The 21,254-nt window shown below is 38.6% G+C and overlaps 2 protein-coding genes across 3 annotated transcripts in view; both read right to left on the bottom strand.

Annotated features, from left to right (window-relative positions):
- The window catches only part of LOC149836418 (putative methyltransferase PMT5), a 30,878-nt gene extending 28,304 nt beyond the window's left edge, over positions 1-2,574 (bottom strand). Inside the window, exons 1-3 of the mRNA XM_090005337.1 lie at positions 2,347-2,574; positions 933-1,783; positions 512-647 (exon numbers count right to left, since the gene is read on the bottom strand). Coding sequence (XP_089861463.1) covers positions 512-647; positions 933-1,447 — 651 coding nt within the window. The 5' untranslated portion in view covers positions 1,448-1,783; positions 2,347-2,574. The remainder of the gene's footprint in view (positions 1-511; positions 648-932; positions 1,784-2,346) is intronic.
- A 2,985-nt stretch (positions 2,575-5,559) lies between these two features.
- On the bottom strand, positions 5,560-19,601 carry LOC149836419 (uncharacterized). Of its 2 annotated transcripts, none has more exons than XM_090005335.1 (7): positions 19,142-19,601; positions 16,849-18,054; positions 13,610-13,870; positions 13,320-13,471; positions 6,925-7,392; positions 6,742-6,824; positions 5,560-5,729 (listed from the first exon to the last, which is right to left on the bottom strand). In XM_090005335.1, exons 2-5 carry the CDS (start codon positions 18,050-18,052, stop codon positions 6,934-6,936), a joined length of 2,076 nt encoding a protein of 691 aa, XP_089861461.1. In that variant the 5' UTR covers positions 18,053-18,054; positions 19,142-19,601; the 3' UTR covers positions 5,560-5,729; positions 6,742-6,824; positions 6,925-6,933. The 2 variants fall into 2 exon arrangements, with proteins under 2 accessions (XP_089861461.1, XP_089861460.1); XM_090005334.1 differs by having other exon boundaries at positions 6,742-6,829.
- Between the last annotated feature and the right edge of the window lie 1,653 nt (positions 19,602-21,254).

The raw sequence follows: 21,254 nt of genomic DNA on the forward strand, positions 1-21,254 counted from the left end.
CATACTTAAGCATAATATTCCCATCTTAGCAGTATATAGCAAATAAGGTCTGCACTAGCTGTGAGATAGAAACACACAAAATACATGTAAATAGAACCTCTGAAAACATATCCCAGCTCCCCAGAAGCATGTTCCATCTAAGAAATGATCATAGTCCATGATCTGGGTAGTGATTAAAGGATAAATATTCTTCACACATGTAAAAATTTAAGAGCTTGAAAACTGAAATGACCCAAGTATCTATCTTCTACTGCTAATAATAACAATAAAGTTCATATGCTGAAATCACCAAACCTGTGTCAAAAATTTATAAACTCAGATGCTATAATTAAAAAGTTTGATGCAAAAATCAATCAAGAATTGCATATTATCTGCCCCTCAATTGTCTTCAAGCATTAGTAGTTGTTTTGCTTAACTAAGAAAATCAGCCTCTCAAAACATTAGAAAAAAAGGAAGAAATTTAGAACGAATAAAGGATCAGATTTTAGCATCAGGGAGAGATGTTGCTTACACCAGCCTCACGAAATTCACTATCACTGGTAACCCCAATCATTTCTGCAATTTGGTGGGAGTAATCCTTGACACCATCAGAGATCGTTCCATCATCTGAGTGGAAGGCAATTTGATTCTCCTCCAATAACATCAACCTAAACAGTTCCAGATCATATTGGAAGAAAATGAATAGAACATTCACACAAAAAAAGGCATTCCCTAAACACTTCATCAATGAGAATTTTCCACATTAAAATATGAAATAATTGTAAAGAAACAAGAAAGGAAAGAGAATTTCACTACCACCTAAGGAATGACTTGAAAGCAAAAACTAATAATATCTTCCCTTTCTTATTTGGTTTCGTGGGAAACCATATTCTACAGGAAATGTAGTAGATAAATGAAAATCCTATTGACATGCCAGGGTTCAGAAGCATTACCTTTTTGTCATACTTCCAGAAGAAAGAAACTGATCTTTGGTGATCTTCACGTTGCCACTCCATATGACATCTCGACCAGCAGGCCATCTGAGAGGAATCTTATAGTCCTTTGGTGGACGAATCAAACAATGTGGACCCACTCCAGAAACGTTGCAATGCCTATCAAATTCTTCCCTATCGTGAAATCCTGCTAATTCATTTGCAGTAACATTGTAGCAAGGGACATAATTCTCAAATTCCTTTCCGCAGAGCTCGAATTCTTTTGGGTGCAACATGCCCCGAGAGAGAGACCGTATTTCTGTTAGGTCAGCCACAGCCTGCTCCCTGAGCCTTCTGTAGTTTCCATAAATGTCGGATGAAGCAGAGACAGGAGACGTGGGAATCGATGAAGTCAAATGTGAGGAACCCAGTAGAATAGACAATGCCAGAAGGACAACGATGAACAGAAGCAACCAATTTAAAGGTGGGCTTCTCCCTAAATTTTTAAAGGACAAATGACCCCAAGAGCCCCTCATGTCCACATCAAATGGGAACTCTCCCGGCAGATCCTGAACAACTGAACCCAATTCCACAAACTTAGATTATTAAACTGAACTCAACCAAATGTGAACGAGTGACGCTAACACAGAACAGTCTCCCAATCTCGCCGCCATGTCAAGAAATTCTCAATAATTTTCAGTATAGAGGAATTTTATTTTTCCTCTCAATATAACATAATCAACAGTGAAGATTCGTTCGGCCATTCCGTTTTGTTCAGATATCACACCAGATTTCAAGGACTTCAGAAGACAGAGCACCAAAAGTCAGTTTTTCTATCCCCTTTCAATCTTAGAATAACACCAAATTAAGAACTGCACGTCCAATAGCATATCAAATGTTAGCTTTGAGAAATTAACGATATCATTTCCCTTTTTTTCTTCTTTCGGGACTCAAAGAAAACGATTTCTTAAATTTCTTTCCTTTTAGGGAACCAAATGGTAACATTGGCAAGAATGAAGAAATCTAATTTACGTCCTACTTAAATTAATTTCCTTTTTTTGAGATTATTTATGAAAATAATGAAGAACCCCAATTTTCCTGTTTGATTATTCAAATTCGCCGTTATTTACCAGCGAACACACACAGAGAGAGGTCACAATTAATTCTTTTACGATAATAAAAGTAAAATACAGAAAATATACAAAAGAGATTGAACGCATCTCCACCAACTTCTTCTAGCACTTCAAAAACAAAACCAAAAGGAAAATTTTGCTTTAAAAATATCAGATTTTCTGCAAGATCTCAGTAAACAATAAATGGGGACCATGGAGAAAAAAACAAAGCATGAACCCCAAGAGATCCAACTGTTCTAAATGACAGTATCACCGAAAAATGGATCAAAAAAAGAGTCTCTGAGAACGAATCGAGTTCTTACCTTGTGAGGATCGTGCTCGATCAGGAGGACAGAGATCACGTTAATGGTGGTCGAGCGAAGTGTCCTTCGTCGAGAGAGAGAGGGATAGGGTGGAATGGGGAGGCTGCAGATGCAAAGAAGTTGTTAAATGGTTGAAGGAATACCGAATGTGATAAAAAAAAAATATGAGAGAGAGAGAGAGAGGCAAATGGGGGTGGACGAGAAAAAGTGGTTGTTTAATGAGAGAGAGAGAGATGTGGAAACGTAGTGGAGAGAAGGTTGTTGATAAGTAGATTGAGATTTGAGAGAGATTGAAAGAGAGAGAGAGAGAGGGGCAAATGAAGGACGCAAATGTTAAATTAACAAATGGAAGCAAGAGACGTGATGTGAGAGAAGGAGAGGAAAGGAAAAAAAAAAAAAGTAAAAAGGAAAAGAAAGTTTACCGAGAGAATCTCTTCACATTTACGTATGTACATGGTTTAATGAGGTCCCAATAGCAAGGGTGGGTCCCACATATGTGAATGGACCAATGGGATTCCAAGGATGGGAATCCCCAAATGATACAGCTCGAACCTGTCATTAATCGGCAGACCTAATATGGGTCAACCTGTCAGGCCTTAATGGGCCTCAGATTGAGCCGGGGTTAGGCAAGCCTGGTGCCCACCCTTTAGGGAAAAGAGCCTTAGGCATCGTTTGAATGGCACGAGGTAAAACCAGGTTTTACTCTTCTTAAGCCCAAGCATGAAGGGATCAAAATGAGATTGAACTCCACTAAAAATGATAGACGACATATATCTTGTTGAGTATGGATCTAAATTAAACTTACTTTAATCGAACTATATATTTGTGTTATGGTCGTGTTCTCACAAACTTTCATTAAAAATATTTGAGCTTGGATTGCCTCTCTTGTGGAACCAGTCGACCTTATGCTGGTTGGACGCATGGAACGCCATGTCCTAGGTGTCCCATGCGTCCGTCATTTGTGTGGGGCACCTGAAGCGTAGAAAGCAGCGACCCCATGGTCACTGCTATCCACGCAATGAAACACCTCCTTCAGGGTGACCTTGCCTTTGTGCAGGGTTCTTCTTGCATAGGGTTGTAATCAGGTTAGATATGGATCAATTGACTTTCAGTGAGTGGGTCTGTTTTTGGATTCGAAGATGGCTCAAAACATGTGGTAGAGTTCTGTGATGTGGTTATCATCTGGTCCTCTCTAACATTGGATCCAAAGAAAATGAGTCAAACATGTTGGTTTTCCAGTAAAATATCTACCAATTGAAACCATTGCAACTTCAACCACTCCATAATATATTTACAATTTTTCAACAAAATCACGTGTAGCAAGTAAACGGTAGGTGAGAAAACGAGTGATCAACAAAGATGAGAAAACGAATGATCAACAAATATGAGATGGGAGCACTCAAGTCTTACATTTTAAGCCTTCAACATCAAGTAATTTGTGTAGATTGCCAATAGTTCCTATGAAATGGGTCTCAGGTTGGTTTGAAAGACGCTTCAACAAAACCCAACTCTGAGAATTTCTTGGCGTCAATGAAAAATAAATGGGTGTTTGGAGCTTCATCAAAAAAGTGTGTTTGGAGAAATTCATTATCACCATTAGCATTTTTAGGAACAGTGGACGTTGGAAAGCCCTGAGTTATATACTGTGACTGATTCAAAAACTTCAAATGGATTTGGCAGATGGATCCAAACAGGTTTGAGCTCTCACAAAATTTGGAGCCAAACTCTCAACCCCAGGCTCTACTACCTAGTAAATGATGCAAATCTGCACTTTATAAGTTTTCTTTGAAATTCTGACCAGCCGTCTATATGTATGAACCGAACCTCATCCAAACACTACGAATCATCATTGCACGAGCCTTAAACCAAGCTGTGTTGTTTCAAGTTTGGCTCACTAATCATAATAAGCTAGTATCAAACTGAACGCAAGATTTTCTTTTATGAGCAAACGAGCTTATTAACAACCTGATCCGAGCCAAGCAACAAGCATCTCGGTTCATTTACAGGCCTTAGAGATCCAAATCAAGGTCGTTGTCAAGGACTGACTATATATGAATTCGACTCATGTCCAGGGCAAGCCTGAGCAAAAGTTACTACGTTGAACATGAACCTAAGCCTAAGCTTAAACCTACGGACCAAAGAAAGTCCAACCAGCTCTGATCCAATCTCAAAAAATCAAAAGATCAAAGATTTGCCTCCAGACCAGTCAGAGCATGTGCCCAAAAGACAGGCACAGATCCCCCTTTCAAAAAAAGACGCCCAGATCCTACGCCTATGTAGGGATTAAATGGGGATCTTTTAATATGGGATTGGATAGGCTTAAGTTTTACGCTATAGATTTTCTGAAAACTGTATCATGACTTTCATCACTACTTGGTTTTCAACAAAGTTCTCTTCCAGCCTTCAGAAAAAATTTATTAGCATAGCAAGCCCAACTAGGGATGCAAATGGGCCGGATTCAAAGATGAAGGTTTTGCAATTTTTGGTCATTGCAGATCCAACCCATTCATTAAAAAACACCAAAGGGAGGTCATCTTGATCTCAAACCATTAAGAGTTGCCGAGAGAGAGAGGACAATAAACTACTGGAGATGAATGGTAATGCATAAAGTTTCCACCAAAACTTTGGACATATTGTCGGCTACCAAACAACAAACACCCAAAGGCCAATTTAGACAGATCTGTCATCCGACTTGCAGCAAGGCCCTGCCTCAACTTTTTTTTCCCTTTCGATTTATAACCCAAAGAAACCACACAGCACAAAGACTTGGTCGCACTGGCTCAGCCTGACATACCTACGCTCGTCCTGCAGGCAGCATAAAACTTCGAGGTTAAGACCCCACCCCCAAGGCCTATGCTGGGTGTCGGCTTGTACAGAGAGGTAACACCCATGGGAACCAAAACTTGACCCGCCTGTCTATCGGCCAAGGCCCCACCGCCACAATGCCAAGACCCCTTGGGACCCCAGCCTCGACTTGAACCCAATAAAACAAAGGAAGAAATTTACGCATAACGCCAGTCTGGAACCACACCTAATCATGCCAAACATTGTCAGCCTTACCTGGCTGCTCTGAAGCATCGTCATGGTAGAATCTGGTTTAGCTGTTTCTCACCCTGAACATCAGTTTCCTAATCCAAAGGAAAAGAGCAGCATCCTGATGCGTGTATACAGCCCCCAGAATTCAACTAAAAGGAAAGACTAAACTGGAGAACATTTTGAATCAAACATACACGAACAGCCAAATGCATTATGATTAAAAACCAAGATTCCAGCTACAAACGTTTTCATATGAAAATTGGAAACAGAACAAAGTCTTCAAATGAGTCCTCTTCATCTGTTTATCCTCAACTCCAACTTCCTACAACTTCCCATTAATGTCAAGCCTGCAACAAACAAGAAAACATAAAATATCAATATTCTGTCAAAGGCAGTAAAAAACTATGATTTTTTTTAAATAAGAGGGAAAAAAGGAAGAGATCAACCACAGTTTTCAGAGAACTACTATGAATATCGAACATCAAAAGATGATTCACCATATGAAAATTCCGAACAATAGGTAATTGAGAGCTTAAATGCAAGGCAAGCATGACAATATCACCATGATTTAATATTCATTAGGGTTGGGTTATCTACCCTTTCCTCAATACACTGAATGAATAACAATGGTGTAATAACGACAAGAATATTACAAAAAAAGCCTTATATCTCATTTCTTAAATTCCCTGTCAAACTAAACACTGTCAATAGCTAAGAAGAGTATGTCATTTTCCTTAGAGTGTTGCACAAAAAAGATGGGTTTGTCCATGACATCATCTCTGTGAAACTCAAATAATTGTTTTTCAGTGTTCAAGACATCAGAAGATGATGAATTTTAACTTCCATTTTTGCTTAAGCTACTGCTTGATATTCAAAATGTGTGATCAGCTGCGCCTCAGCCATTAGATTCCTATAAATCCCATAGAACCAAGTGCAGTTTTATTTTTAAATAGGCTTTCTTTTTTCAAATAGTAGATACACGCAATAATTAATCTATTTAGTTTTATTTATCTCCAACCCATTCTGCATAAAAGTATGCACAATTATAATTTTCTGACTTAATGAAGGCTTGGGTGGTGAACATGCATAAATAGTCTTCGTTTCGACATTTTTTGGAGAAAGGTTGAAGGTTTATTAACAAAATGATTAAAGGTGACAGTCGTCATCAAATTCGGTAGCATAAATAATCTTCTATAAATGTGCCTTTGATGCTACCATATTTCCTGATGACTTTAGCATAAGAGGTCCCAAAATAAAAAGAGAAACAAACCAACGCCAATTTGTTGTATAGCAAAATAGCATTACAAAGCCAATTTAAAAACCCTAATAGAAGTGCTCAAGGAACTAGTCAAACACTACCAGGAAAAATATGAATGAGAACTCCCTCAGCTTCACAACCAACAGGTATCCAAATACTCAAAAATTTGACCAACTGCACCGCACTGCACTGCAAAGCAAAGGTCAATTACCATAAAAGCCTGCACGCAACCACATCTCATTACCAAAGAAAGAACATGCTCCTCAATATAAGTATAAACATACCTCTGAAGGTTAATTTTGAATCCGGCCATCTGCAGCAGCATTTGCTAACTTGGCAGCAACTTGCTCTTCCAATAGGGGTAAGTAATATATACGAGGAGTGGCTTGCGTCTTCTTGAACAGGTCATCAAGTGTAAGAACTGGAGTCTCAACCTTCTTGGGAAGAGGTGGGGGTGGCAGCTTTTCCCGACCCAGAGACTGTGGATGGGTCTGAGGTGCAAGTGGTGGAGGTGGTGGCAGCATAGGTGGAGGGGGCAATTTTACAGATGCCTGCAGATTCATGTGATTGGACTGAGATGGAGCAGCAGTTGACGGATTAACAGCAGGCGGTGACTGGGGTCCCCCTTCAACCTGGACCTTGACATCTTTGGGTTCAACAAATTCAGCAGTCAGTAAGCGGCCACCATTAGGAGGCCACTGAAGATTGTAGAGGGCATCCCTGGTTGCCATTGCTTCATCCACAGAAGAATACTGATGGTTAAAGCAACAACAAGAATCGTTAGACATGCAACATCACCATCCAACATCATGCACTACTGAAATTGTCAGACAATAAACATAGAAATCTAGCAGAGCAGAAGTTCCTTCATCATATTAACAGAGTATAATTCGCAGAAGTCCCATCTGTTAAACTGAGTGGCAAATTGAATAAAAAAAATGACACTAAGAGTATGTTTGATGTGCCGTTCCCAGCGGGATTCGGACGGAAATTTTGCTGGGAACAGTGATTTCCAACGAACGTTGGAGCGTCCATAATAATATGTGATTTTTGATCCACCTCTCCCCCTGTTACAGAATGAACAGGAACAAAAAAATGCATCGACGGGTGCGCCACCCGTCGATGCATCTCTCTCTCTCTCTCTCTCTCTCTCTCTCTCTCTCTCTCTCTCTCTCTCTCTCTCTCTCTCTCTTCAAACTCACCGTCGTCGTCGATCAGGTCTCTATCGCATCCATTGTCATCGAGCTCCTTCCCACCCACGTCTCGATGCATCCGAGATCCTTCCCCACCGTCGTTGTGTTCCTTCCCCACCGCACCAGCTGCATCCTTTCCCCTCTCTCTTGCCTTAAACCCTAACCAGTAAGGGTCTGCTCCCTCTTTCCTCCATTGTATAAGAGACACCCACGAGAGGAAAACCACGGTAAGGGTCTTCCCCTCTCTTTCCTCCATTGTTTCTCCTTAAGCTTGCCTTCAGGATCACCGCCCCAGGACCCGTATGAGGAGAACACCTACGAGTTCGTCAAGTCGTTGATAGAGAGCAATGATTTCTATTCCAAGGATCATCAAGTCGTTGATAGAGAGCAATGATTTCTATTCCAAGGATTGCAATGCCCATAGAAAAGATTGACACAATTGAGATTGTTTGTAGATGGGAATCGATGGTGTTCGATTTTTTCTGGATTTATGATGTTGGGTATTGGTTAATTCGACGATGGTGATGGTTGGTTGATCGTTTTACCATATGGGTAGTGGAGAAACAATTGTGGGTAGTAGAGAAACAATTGTTTTTGAAGGAAAAATGGAGATTGGGATGTTAGTTGGTGTTAATTGATTGATTTGTTGAATGTTACAACAACAACAACAACTACGCCTTCATCCCAAAACAATTGGGGTCGACGATATGAACCAAAAAAGAAAATCATTCTGGGTCTTCCACATGAATCCTTCTCCTCCAATCATTTCTATCCAATGCCATTTCCTCGGTGAGGTTCAAAGCATTCATATCCTTTCCTATCATCTCCATCCATGTCTTCCTAGGCCTACCCCGACCTCTTTTAACTAATATATTTTCTCATTTTTCCATCCTTCTAACAGGAGCATCATTAGGCCTTCGCCGAATATGTCCAAACCACCGTAAATGATTCCCTCTCAACTTATTTTCAATGGGTGCAACGCCTACCTTCTTACGTATCACCTCGTTCCGAATCTTATCTTTTATTGTATTTCCACACATCCATCTAAGCATACGCATCTCAGCTACACCCATTTTTTGAATATGATGTCTCTTGGCAGCCCAACATTCCGTACCATATAGTAAAGCAGGCCTAATAGTCGTCCTATAAAACTTTTCCTTCAACCGCAATGGCATTCTACAATCGCACAACACTCCAGTTGCACTTTTCCATTTCATCCACCCAACCTTTATCATATGATTTACATCTCCATCAATTTCTCCATACTTTTGAATGATAGATCCCAAGAATTTAAAACAATCATCTACCGGTATTTCTTGCTCACCAAGCTTCACTACACCCCCATCACAACTTCGTTGTTTACTAAACCGACATTTCATATATTATGTCTTACTCTTACTCAACTTAAAACCTCTTGCTTCCAATGTTTGTCTCCATAATTCTAACTTAGCATTAACCCCAGCTCTAGACTCATCAATCAAAACAATATCATCAGCAAACAACATCCACCACAAACAACATACACCACGGTACATTTTCTTGAATTGATCTCGTAAGCTCATCCATCACTATAGCAAATAGGAAAGGGCTTAATGTAGAACCTTGATGTAACCCAACTGTTATAGGAAAATTGTTTGTCACCCCTCCACAAGTGCGGACATTGGTTACTACTCCTTCGTACATATCTTTAATTATATTAATGTACTTGAGAGAAATATCTTTATTCATCATTGTCCACCAGAGGACATCCCTAGGTACTCTATCTTATGCCTTCTCCAAATCAATAAAAACCATATGCAAATCTTTGTTTCTCTCTCTATTTCTCTCAATAAGTTGTCTAAGAAGATGTATAGCTTTCATAGTTGATCTTCCAGGCATAAAACCAAATTGATTCTCCGATATCATGACAATATTCCTCAACCTATACTCAATCACCCTCTCCCAAAGTTTCATAGTATGACTCATGAGTTTTATACCACGATAGTTTGTGCAATCTTGTTAAAAAGTACTCTTCCTCCACTCATTAGGCATCTTATTTGTCCGCCAAATCTTGTTAAAAAGATTTGTCAACCATTCTAAACCTTTCTCTCCCAAGCATTTCCAAGCCTCGATAGGTATACCATCTGGGCCAACTGCCTTTCTTGATTTTATTTTCTTCAAAGCCTCTGCAATTTCTTTCTTTTGAATCTTGCGCATGAAATCACGATTCATCTCATGAAAAGGAATGAACAAGTCTCCAAGATCATGAGCATGACTTCCATTAAATAGCTTATCAAAATAATATTTTCATCTCTTCTTAATCTTCTCATCTTTGACTAAAACCCTTTGTGTTTCATCCTTGATACATCTAACTATACCCAAATCCCTCAATTTCCTATCTCTCATCTTTGCAAGCCTATAAATATCCATCTCGCCCTCTTCGGTATTCAACTTGTCATAAACCTCCTTATATACCTTATCCCTCGCGTTTCGAACTACTTTTTTAGCTTCCTTCTTTGCTATCATATACTTCTCCAAATTCTCATTATCACGACTCTTACTTAGATTTCTATAACACTCTCTTTTAACCTTAATAGCTAATTTGACATCCTCGCTCCACCATGATGTATCATTACCTAGCGGTGCACCACCTTTAGACTCACCCAATACCTCCTTAGCCACATTTCTCATGCCACCCGCTATCTTATTCCACATTGATTCTGAATCCTCCTCGAGACACCGATCAACTTCCTTAACTACCTGCTCTACAAACATTCTTTGTTTAACTCCTTTCAGTGCCCACCACTTAATTCTAGGATCTATCCTATGTCTATCCATTTTTGCAGCATTGTCTAATTCTAAGATCTAAAATTAAGACTCTATGTTGTGTAGCTACACTTTCTCCCGGTATAACCTTACAATCGATGCAGCAATCCTTATCTCTCTTTCTAAGTAGGAAAAAATCTATCTAACTCGTATTAACCCCACTTTTAAATGTTACTAGGTGAGACCCCCTCTTCCTAAACCAAGTGTTTGCTAAGATCATATCATAGGACAAACCAAAATCTAAAATCCTTTCTCCACTTTCGTTTCTTTCTCTTATACCATAGCCTCCATGGAGACTCAAATCCATCCATACTAATGCATACATGTCCATTAAGGTCACCGCCGATGAAAAGCTTTTCTCCGTAAGATATTCCTTGTACTACTCCATCTAAATCTTCTCAAAATTGACGCTTAATGGAATCATCTAAACCTACTTGAGGTGCATAAACACTAATAATAATAATAATATCTGTACCTAATACTAATTTAATAAATAAAATCCTATCACCCTTCCTACAGACCTCAACTACATTATTTATAAACTCATGACTCGTAACAATCCCTACTCCATTCATATTCCTATTTATTCCTGTATACCAAATCTTATACCCCAAGGTTCTATCACTTTTGCTTTTTCACCTACCCATTTGGTCTCTTGTAGACATAAAATATCAATCTTTCTCCTACACATAACATCTACTAACTCTACCAACTTACCAGTTAAAGACCTTATGTTCCAAGTGGCTAACTTAATTTTATGGTCTATCATTCCTATTCATGATTTGTTGAATGTTGGTTCCCAAAAATTTGATGGGGTTGAAGATCAGAGAGTCACCGGAGAATGTTGATATTGATGATAAGAGAGGAGCAAGGTTCATTCTCCGTCTCATGAGGGGAGATTTTGCAACATATAGAATGAGATTGCTTCTGCAGTTACTGAATTGGCAAGAATCAGATTGAGGGTTCAAAAAAATTGGTTGGTGCAAAATAAGAAGCAATTGATCACTTTGAAGCAGGGGAATAAAAGAGGATCAATGATTTTTTGTGTTTATTAGATGAGAGAAAATAAAAAACTATGAAAAATTGGATGGATCATCTGTCTTGCATTATATGATCGAAGTAGCAGGAAAAAAAAAACTGTGGTTCTGACATTAGTAGCGAATTTCCAAAACTTCTGTCTAAATAGGTTTTTGTTTATTAAGCTTGTTTCTTTTTCTAATGTTGTTCCTTTCATTTGGTGCAATATGAGACTGCAACCAAGCAAAACAAAAATTGTATATTTTATTAGATAATTCAATGCAGTTGAAGTAGGAAACACCATGAATTGGTGATGAGCAGACATACAAAATGCAGTATTGCAGTCAAATGATGAAATTGTAAACTGACCAATGCTAAGCTTATCATATAAAGAATCTGCAATGAGGACACAAACTTAAGGTGGAGTCACAAGTTATTTTTTGTTGACCAATGCTAAACCATGTTATTTTTTCATGCCGATCAACCTATAAAACGATTGCAACAAGTTATAACTACATTAAGCTGCACCTGCAGAACCTAAAAACCTCTTCTTCTCACCAAATGAAACAGCACACACTAAGTGTTTCATTGAATGGGTCATCATATTTGCACATGATATTGGTTTTTAGCATCAAACATTGAATTCCCTTGTTTACCTTGGTTGGTCCTTTTCTTTCATTATCTACACCTACTAATGAGGTTAGTTCCAGCTTGAATAACCAGCTTCTGGGAAGAGTATTTACATTTTTCTATGTAGAATGTATATTGAGTCCTTGTTAGCACTTTCTTGTGAAGGTATCAACATTTCAAGTTTCATACCGGTGTTTTTTTATCCCATCTATGATCTAATTGTTTTTCAACCATCTAATCTTGAATTTTTGGGTCTGCTTTAGATTAGTTGAGATTGTTAAATTCAATTAGATGCTAGATTCAGCTTCAAGACATGCACATAACAATTTATTTTTGACCCACTTCTTAAAGCTATGGACAAACTCGTGCCTCAGCAAAGTTTGATAAGGTGTCTTCAACTCAACACCTTCACAAATCACAACCACACTGTTGTCCATGTGGGCAACACCGGCAGTGGTGACTGTACAGTGACGTTAAGCCACAACTTTTTCCCTTTCACTCTTTTCAGGTTATCCAATTCGATATCCATATTTGAGGCAAAAATTCATATTTACGCCAAAAATCCAATTCGAGATCCATATTCGGGGCAAATATCCAATTTGAGATCCTTATTTGGAGCAAAAATCCATATTCAGGGCAAAAATGCCATTCAAGGTCTATATTCGGGGCAAAAATCCAATTCCAAATCCATATTCATGGCAAAAAACCATGATTTTAGATATAATTTCGTAATTGGATCCATATTCGGGCAAAAAACCATAATAAATTTGTTAAAACATGTAAAATGGTGGACGGATCGGATCATACAACCCAAAATAAAGTAATTTGACCCATTATCCATGACTGTCCAAGTTGTTCGCACATTGTCATCAAACAATGGACATTTGAAACATAGCATTTGAGTATGGTCCAAACAAACGTTGGACTTGGAACAATTGTCACAGAACAAACAGAACCAATGTTCTGTTCTTTTTGTTCATTTCGTCCAACCATGGACAAGCCATCAAACATACCCTAAAGGTAAAGAAACTTACCGTGACATAACAATGGGTCTTGATGTGATCCATCCAGAAGCTGCAAACAGTCCCAGTCTTGGCAAGAAGCTCTTGCACAGCCTTCAATGTGAAGGGGCGCAAAAACTTATCTATCCTTAAAGAAGTTGTTGGTGATCTCTGTGGTGGAGGAACTGCAGTATAGACAAACAACAGTTAACAACTTATGCAACCAGGCGTGTTGTTGTGCATGCCTTAATGCATCAGTTCTTATGAATATGCAGGTGCGCATGAGAGAAAAAGAGAAAGGGAGGGAAGGAGGTTTGACCTACCAACTCTTTCCTTTGGAGTTTCAGAATCAAGGTTGGAGTCGGACCTAGCAAGAACCTTAACAGCTCGCATTTTATCTCTTGGTGTCAAAACATTAGCATTAGATGCATCCACAGGAGATATCTGAGACACATCAGGCAAGTTTAGAGACTCCCTCTCAAGTCTAGCAGGTCTTGGAGGGATAAGCTTAGCTTGCTCATGATCACCACCATTCCATTTGCGTTGCCTTTTAAGAGGTTCACGTTCTACCTCAACCTCAATACCTGAGACAGACAGAACCATTCAGAAGGGAATGGCAGACACACAAAAAAATAAGTAAAAAATAACAGTAGGTGATAATTAACCTTATGCATGAAGCAATGTCTTTTTTTCATATAATAGTCTACCATACTGCAAAGCAAGGAGGGCCATAACAAAAATACAAAAGCAACACCAAGAGTTTAGGTTTATCAAAAACAGGGAGACTACTCAAGTGCAGATTTAAGCAAAAAAGTGGATGTCAATGAAGGGTGCAGCCTAGCCTCAAACTCCAACAGAAGTTATTCGTTGGCCATAACGATGCGCTATGTAATCAAAAGCGCCAGACAAAAGATGTTTAAAAGGCCTAGGTGGACTAGTCAACCTAGTCGGAACCCCCCAAAAAAGAAAAGATTAAGAAAAATCAGAATTTATAATAATATATATTTGTATAAGAATTAGTAGAATGTAAAAATGCACACACACACATACATATATAGAACCTATATATATATATATATATATATATGAAAAAAACAGAGAGTATTATTAAATATCTGAAGAAAAAAAGTAGATATACATGTAAAAATATATAGTTTGCACACACACACACACACACATATAGTAAGAAAAAGACAAGTTTGGGCCTAGGGGGGGCTTGTCAGCAGTTAGTTGGCTTAGGTGGGACTAGCCAGGCTAAACGGGACCTTTTAGGTCCAGGGCACCTAAGTGCCCTGGACTAGGCATTACCCGAAGCCTAGGGCAACTAGTCACCAATTTTGACAACAAAGATGATAAACACATCACGCTTAACTAGATTTCAGCGAAAGAATAAAAAAAGTAAAGGAAGATATTAATTCTGCAAAGTTCTCACATTCTGCCCATGTCAATGTCTAGGAAATTGCACATCTCACTATGACATGACATTCATCACTGAACCAAGATGTTACACTTTACTATACCTTGGAAACAATTTTATTCTCAACATATTATCACCAAGAATATTACTCAAAGCATTAAAGAAAGAATCTTTCCAAGGAAAATCTTGCGAAAATGCAATGGAAAGGGAGGTTTAATTCAATGAAAATTTTCACATTTTCTTGGAAAAAAAAGAATCTAACAAAACCAAAAGGGATATCACTGGATAGATTCTCAAACATATTACTCATTTCAAGATCTGATTTAGAGACATTTTTCATATTCCAAATCCCTCCATTGGATCTGCAACAAATATTTTACCAAAAGCAGTGACGGAAGTTTGGAATACCAACACCTAACATTCTGCATGAGCAATCTCAGAACAAGATCCCTCGGTCAGCCTATGCTTTGACTTGCAAACATCTTGTTCCTGCCAGAACGTGCAACTGCAATAGAAGACTAGCCCTAGAGATAATTCAAGGCTATTTTTTTCATTCAAAAGAGGGGGACGAAAGAAACCAGTGGACTACCAAGCATAGATTATTGAAGATATCCATATTCCACACCTATCATTTTGCAGTGGGTTTAATCAAACACCGACATTCTACGATATTGAATGCTTCCAATCTAATTATATAAAGGAGCAAGCTTCCTTTGTTTGCATATCCTTCTGCAAAGACAACCACACTAGCGTTCAACTGTTCATATTTGTGGTTGCACACTATTATAATGACACCTCCTTGCTCTCTGCAGTCCCTCCTTAGTGTTTTGATTAAGAAAGACATGATTTTGTGCACTTTTTGCTTCTGCTATCCGCTACCAAAGCATTTTTTCAATCTTTGAATCTTTGTGCTTACTACTATAAGGTTTAACATGCACATTGTTGAAATATCATGCTGTTATCCTTTATGTCCGCATAATGTTCCTAAGATTTTTCTATGCTACTTTTCCTCCGACAAAATCCCTGATTGTGCAGATATCCTATTGGGTCCTTTTTCCTTGTACTTGTAATGTCAAAGGTTTCTATTTGTCTGTTTCATACCCCAAAAAAAGCAAGAAAAAAAATAAAGATTATTGCATAGCTGTTGAAGAAAAGTAACATAAGAGTTGATAAAGAAGACCAAACATGGAAGAGAAATGACAGCTAGCAGGAAGCCTCTGTTAATGGATTCTTCATTGGAAAAAAAGAGGGAGCACAATAAAGAAAGAAAAAGAAACATAAATGGAGAATGGAAAGCGGATATATGTGTATGCACATGCACGCACATGTGCATGCGTAAGAATGTTAGCAGACAAACACTGAGGAAGAGATGGAAACAAACAGAAAAAAGGATGGATATATATCACCCTTCCTTCCTATCTTTAACCCATCCGTTCTCTTTTGTCATCATTATGTGAATCCATTACAACAAACATCTAAAGCCACTACGCTGACAGTACCATCTACCATCAAGCCCTCCCACATCCAACCAATTTTTTACAAGATGAAATAGGATAAGTCCAAATAATTGTGAATACCATAAAGAAACTAAATAAACAAATAACCCAACAAGGCCAACACATTGCGAGAAATTCAGAATGGACACGAAACATATAGAAACAATTGAATCATGCCAAAGAACTAAATGCTCTCTCTCTCTCTCTGGAAAGATTTTACTGATTAAAAATAAAAGAGGGAAGCACAAACTATCAAGATCAATTTTTTTTAGTTCAAGTTCATTTTAATATGAATTCACTTCATAAACCATAAATGACATTTAAGCAGTGCCTGGTGCACAAATAACTCAGTGACAAACCAATGAAGAACATAAATGACTCCTGTATTTTAAATTGGATCTCCTGAAACAGAAGAACATTTGCAATACAAGAAATTAGCATAAAGCAGGAAATGAAAAATTAAACAATTGTATTCACCTCAGGGACTAACATTTGGAGCTGGAACAAAATTAGTGGAGGAACCAATAACTAGCAACAGAATCACATTCAAATAACACAACAAAGAAAATGGAAATTTTGAAAGACAAACAGAAAATAGCACCACAAATAAACAATTCTGCAAAGAAAATACCAGAGAAAGGAAACTAACCATCACTCTTCCGCTTCTCGCTGACCTGCATTGAATTTTCCATGGAGTCTACACACTCATACTTCTCTTCCACGGGAATCTGGACTGTTGCAGTGTCAGATCCCTTTTTCTCTTCAATGGGAACAGACTCATGAATTTCAATATTTTTACTTCCACCATCATCATCCAAAGTAATATCAGAAATCTTACTCTCTGTCACCTCTTCCGCTACTGGCTCCTCAGTAACCTCATTCAAGTTCGAGCCACCATGAGCACGAACATCTGCATCCTCATTCTTCTTAGTCGAGTCAACATACATATCATGAGTGTCTCCTCGCTCAGCAGCACTTTTCATATCACCTTCAACATCCATAACAGAAGCACCATGATCACCTGCATCATTACTGGATAAAGACTGCAGCACCTCTGTCTTAACAATCTCTGGTTCTACAGGGACACTATCAGTATTCAAATTATCCTTTAATTCGTTCTCTTGTTTAATTGACACATAATCAGTAGAAACAGACTCACACTTTACAACTTGGCGAACACTCTCAGATACCTGGGGAATAGGTTCAGATGAAATGATTTGGCTCTTCTCAGTTAGTGGAGCTTCATCCTTTGGTTCTGTGGTGGAAAAGTCCGTCTGCATTGGCACATTCTCAGATAACTGGGGAGTAAGACTGGAACCAGTGGAATTCACGTCCTCAGGTGTTGAAGCTTCAATCTTTGTCTCTACGCTGGAAATATTAATCTCAGCTGCTGGATCTTTATCAGTCTTGGCACCAGAATCAGTTGAGCCCACAGTCTCATCATCCCTTTTCTCATATGAGTTGGGCAAATTGTTTGCACTCAGATCTCCAACTCCGTCACCTTGAGCAACAGCTGGTACACCACTATCATCAATATCAACCAAAGGAACATTTTCTTTCATGCTCTTCACCTCCTCAGCTTGAAACTCTCCACCGTCTTCAGTTTTTGCATGATCCTCATTTACATCCTCTACATCCCCACTCTCAACCAATGATTCACCTTGTGGATCGAAGCCGTTACCCATATCTTTGGTTTCATCAGCCTCTTTTTTTAGTGCTTCATCCAGGCGTCTCACAAGATCCTCCTTCAAACCCCTTGTTATCAGCTTCCTCCTCTTAAGCTCATCCTTCAGTTCAGTGACCTTCCATTGCTCAAGGGGCCGATCCCAAAGTGCAGTATTTGGTGTTGACATATCTTGAAAACAAAATATCAGATGCAGAAAGACTCTATTGACAGAGAAAAATAAAATGAAAATCGTACATTGAGAGAGAGAGAGAGATGTTAAACGGGGTTTCAAGAGTCTGGAAGAACATAGGAAGCAGGCACCTCGAAGAGAGCAAGAGAAAGGTGAAAACAAAAACATAAAAAAGAATCCCTACACGGGTTCCTAACAAGCCAAATCAAAATAAGCTCTATCATGCACTAAATTTCGGTAAACAGACACGCAAATCAAAATAAGCTCTATCATGCACTAAATTTCGGTAAACAGACATGCAAATCAATCGAGCGCACATCCTCAATTCCCCAAAATGAGAAACGACTTCCACATATCATGAGTGCAGCACTAAACCTAGAAGAATATACACCAGGCTAGCCAGTAGAAACAAAGAGGGATGTCAAACGCAATATCAGAACAAACAATACGTGTATACCACGAGCAACCCCTCAATCTCAAACATAAACTGGATAAAAGGACCACGCATGCCCATCTGCAGGCTAGCGGTAGGCGAGATTTTTGCGCATATCGACAAAATGATCAAAATATAAAGAGCATCTAAACGAATGAGGAAAACTTCAACAAGAAAAAACTAGAAAGCAATGCCCAATGAACAATATAAAACCCACAAACCTACACAAGGACACAAAAACAAGCCCAATATTAACAGTAAAAATGAGATAGAAATTAACCGCAAGAATCACGACCAAGAAAACCCCATTCGCGCAGAACAAAGTTCAATCGAACACCAACATGCCAATGAGGGAAAGGGATATCAAAATTATCGACACTAATCATATGTAATCCAACCCCGTTACATCCAATGCGGGCAAGCAGCCATGCATATCAGACCTTACCGATCAACCAGAAACCCTAAAACCCCGTTCTCGCATAATAAAATTTCAATCGAACACCAACAACGTCAAGGAGCGAAAAGGGTATCAAATTTATCACAAGAAGTATATATAATCCGGTAACATCTCCATGTTTTAGAAATGATAATCAAAATATTCAAAATCCTAGAAACATAAAGCTACCAACAAAACCAAGAAGAAAGAAGCTTACCCGCAAACGGAAGGTACAACGGGGACGAAAAACCGCCGGAACGTAAATTCCCACGGGAAAGCGATTACCAGAACCCTAATTCGAGAAAAGAAACTCAAAAGGATTAGAAATAAAAAAAGTTCTAACCTACTATCTTTTCTTTTGTTTATTTATTTTTTCTTTTTCTTTACGACAGCGTTAGTATGAAAGGAAACAGAAAGAATTATCCGGAAAACCCAAGCTCCGACGGGAAGCGACGCCGGAGATTGCCGCTGGAGATCATCGTCGTCTTTCCGGAGCTCCCCTTTCCGCTGGATAACGGTTCTCTGGTTAGGGTTTTTCTTCCGCTCCTTTTTTTCTCGTGCAAAGGAAACGAAGGAAAAGAAAACCCTAAAGCGCGTTGCAGAGGAGAGAGAGGACGAAGAGAGAGAGAGCGCTGGGGATTCGACGGTGGAAAAAAAAACTGGAGTTTAGGAGTCGATTCAAGTCCGCCTTGGATTTATTACACGAGCGATCTCGGGGCACGTTGTGCAAAGCAATCCGCAATGTCATAAACCCTTGTTCTCGGGAAAATATCTCCATGATAAAATATCGCGATATTTTAAAAACAACTTTTTTTTAATACCTTAAAGATATCGGTTTATGTAAAATATAAAAAATTACTAAATAAATTTATAATTATAAGTAATATTGAAAAACTCACAAATAGCTGTTTTTATGGTGTTGATATTGCATTATGTTTTCCAATAAGAGATAGTTTGAAAGTATTAAATTTTTGCTTTACAACAGTATTTGAAAATATCGGTGCATGTAGGTTATGTTTAGTTACTATGCCTGCCGTTATGTTGATCATAAGCATATTTATCTTTTGTTAAAAATAAAATGACAATCAATGTCCAACATATAGAATATGAGAACTCGAAATATGGGCATTTTCTACACATCTTTTGCAAATTCAACTATGTGGATGTGCTTGGCATGGTGAATTTGCTAGGAATCAAATCGTGTATTTTCAGTGAAAAAATGTGATTTTTTAATGCTTGAATATTTATAAAGATTTATGAGCCATTGATTTTAAAGCCTAACAAGATCTCAATTATGCATCAAAATCAGATTATTCAAAAGCGGGTTCTTGTAAAATCAAGAGAAAAGAACAAAAAAATCATGAAAATCACAGTTTGCACATTAGTTCTCATATTCTAGTGACTCTCCGACATAATAATAAGAATTAAACCTTATCGCTTTCCCTGGTCAGTCCCTATGAATCCTTAGGAAAGTTCTTTGTTATAAGAAAAAAATGCAAAAATAAAAACTAGGAGGGAAAAGAGATTAGACTTTTTATTTTTTATAGTTCAGATGGGGTTGGGCAGACCCCTATTAATTACACAAAGCACCGTTGGGTTTTGAACCTTCAATATCCCAACACAAGGTGAAGGTGACGTAACAGCTTCTACCAAACAAGCGGAGCTCCACGTTGGTGAAAGAGAATAAGTAGAACCTAAACTTTTTACATGAATATGGTTGAATTATCTGGCCGGCCTAGGCCCATTTAGCCCATTTAGAGCTCAGCCATCGGGCTTTAATTGAGGCCCGAGATGGCCCGGCCCATTTATTATTGTACCAAATAATGGGTCGGGTTTTGACTGGGTTCTTAAAGAACTCGGGTTTGAAGAGCATCTCATTACCAAACCCATTGGCCCTACGAGCCAATGTTCAGTGGGTCAGTCCGGCCCAGCCCAAACCCATTTGTTGGTTATTTTCAAATGAAATGCATAAATTAATTTCGATAATACCAAAAACAATTAATTAAATAAAATATTAACGCACCCATCTAATTATCTTCTTATTTAATCAATGCAATTGATTAAATAAATAATAATAGTTACCAAGTTACTATACAACTAGATACTAAAAAATTAATTAGGTAGCTCAGACCCATCTAGTCGGCCCGGTAGCACATGGGCCTACCCTGGCCTGGGGCATGTATATAATGAACCAGGTTTCGGCCCGATAGCTAACGCGTCAGGGCCTAAAACCTTGACCCAAACCCAACCATTGGGGGGCCAGGTTGGGTCGGCTTGGCCTACTGGGCCACCCTACCCATTGCCCACCACTAGGTTGAATCCTTTATGAT

This window comes from Nuphar pumila, chromosome 5, assembly GCF_984573655.1.
Source record: "Nuphar pumila chromosome 5, dmNupPumi1.hap1.1, whole genome shotgun sequence".
NCBI classification, from domain to species: Eukaryota; Viridiplantae; Streptophyta; class Magnoliopsida; order Nymphaeales; family Nymphaeaceae; genus Nuphar; species Nuphar pumila.

Bases quoted from the DNA above. Each gene is read 5' to 3' on its own strand.
- LOC149836419 (XM_090005335.1), bottom strand. From the start codon at position 18,052: ATGTCAACACCAAATACTGCACTTTGGGATCGGCCCCTTGAGCAATGG. The intron at 13,871-16,848 runs GTTAGTTTCCTT...TGTCTGTCTCAG, and splicing joins CGAGAAGCGGAAGAGTGATG to GTATTGAGGTTGAGGTAGAA. The intron at 7,393-13,319 runs GTAAGTTTCTTT...TTTAACCATCAG, and splicing joins AGACCCATTGTTATGTCACG to TATTCTTCTGTGGATGAAGC.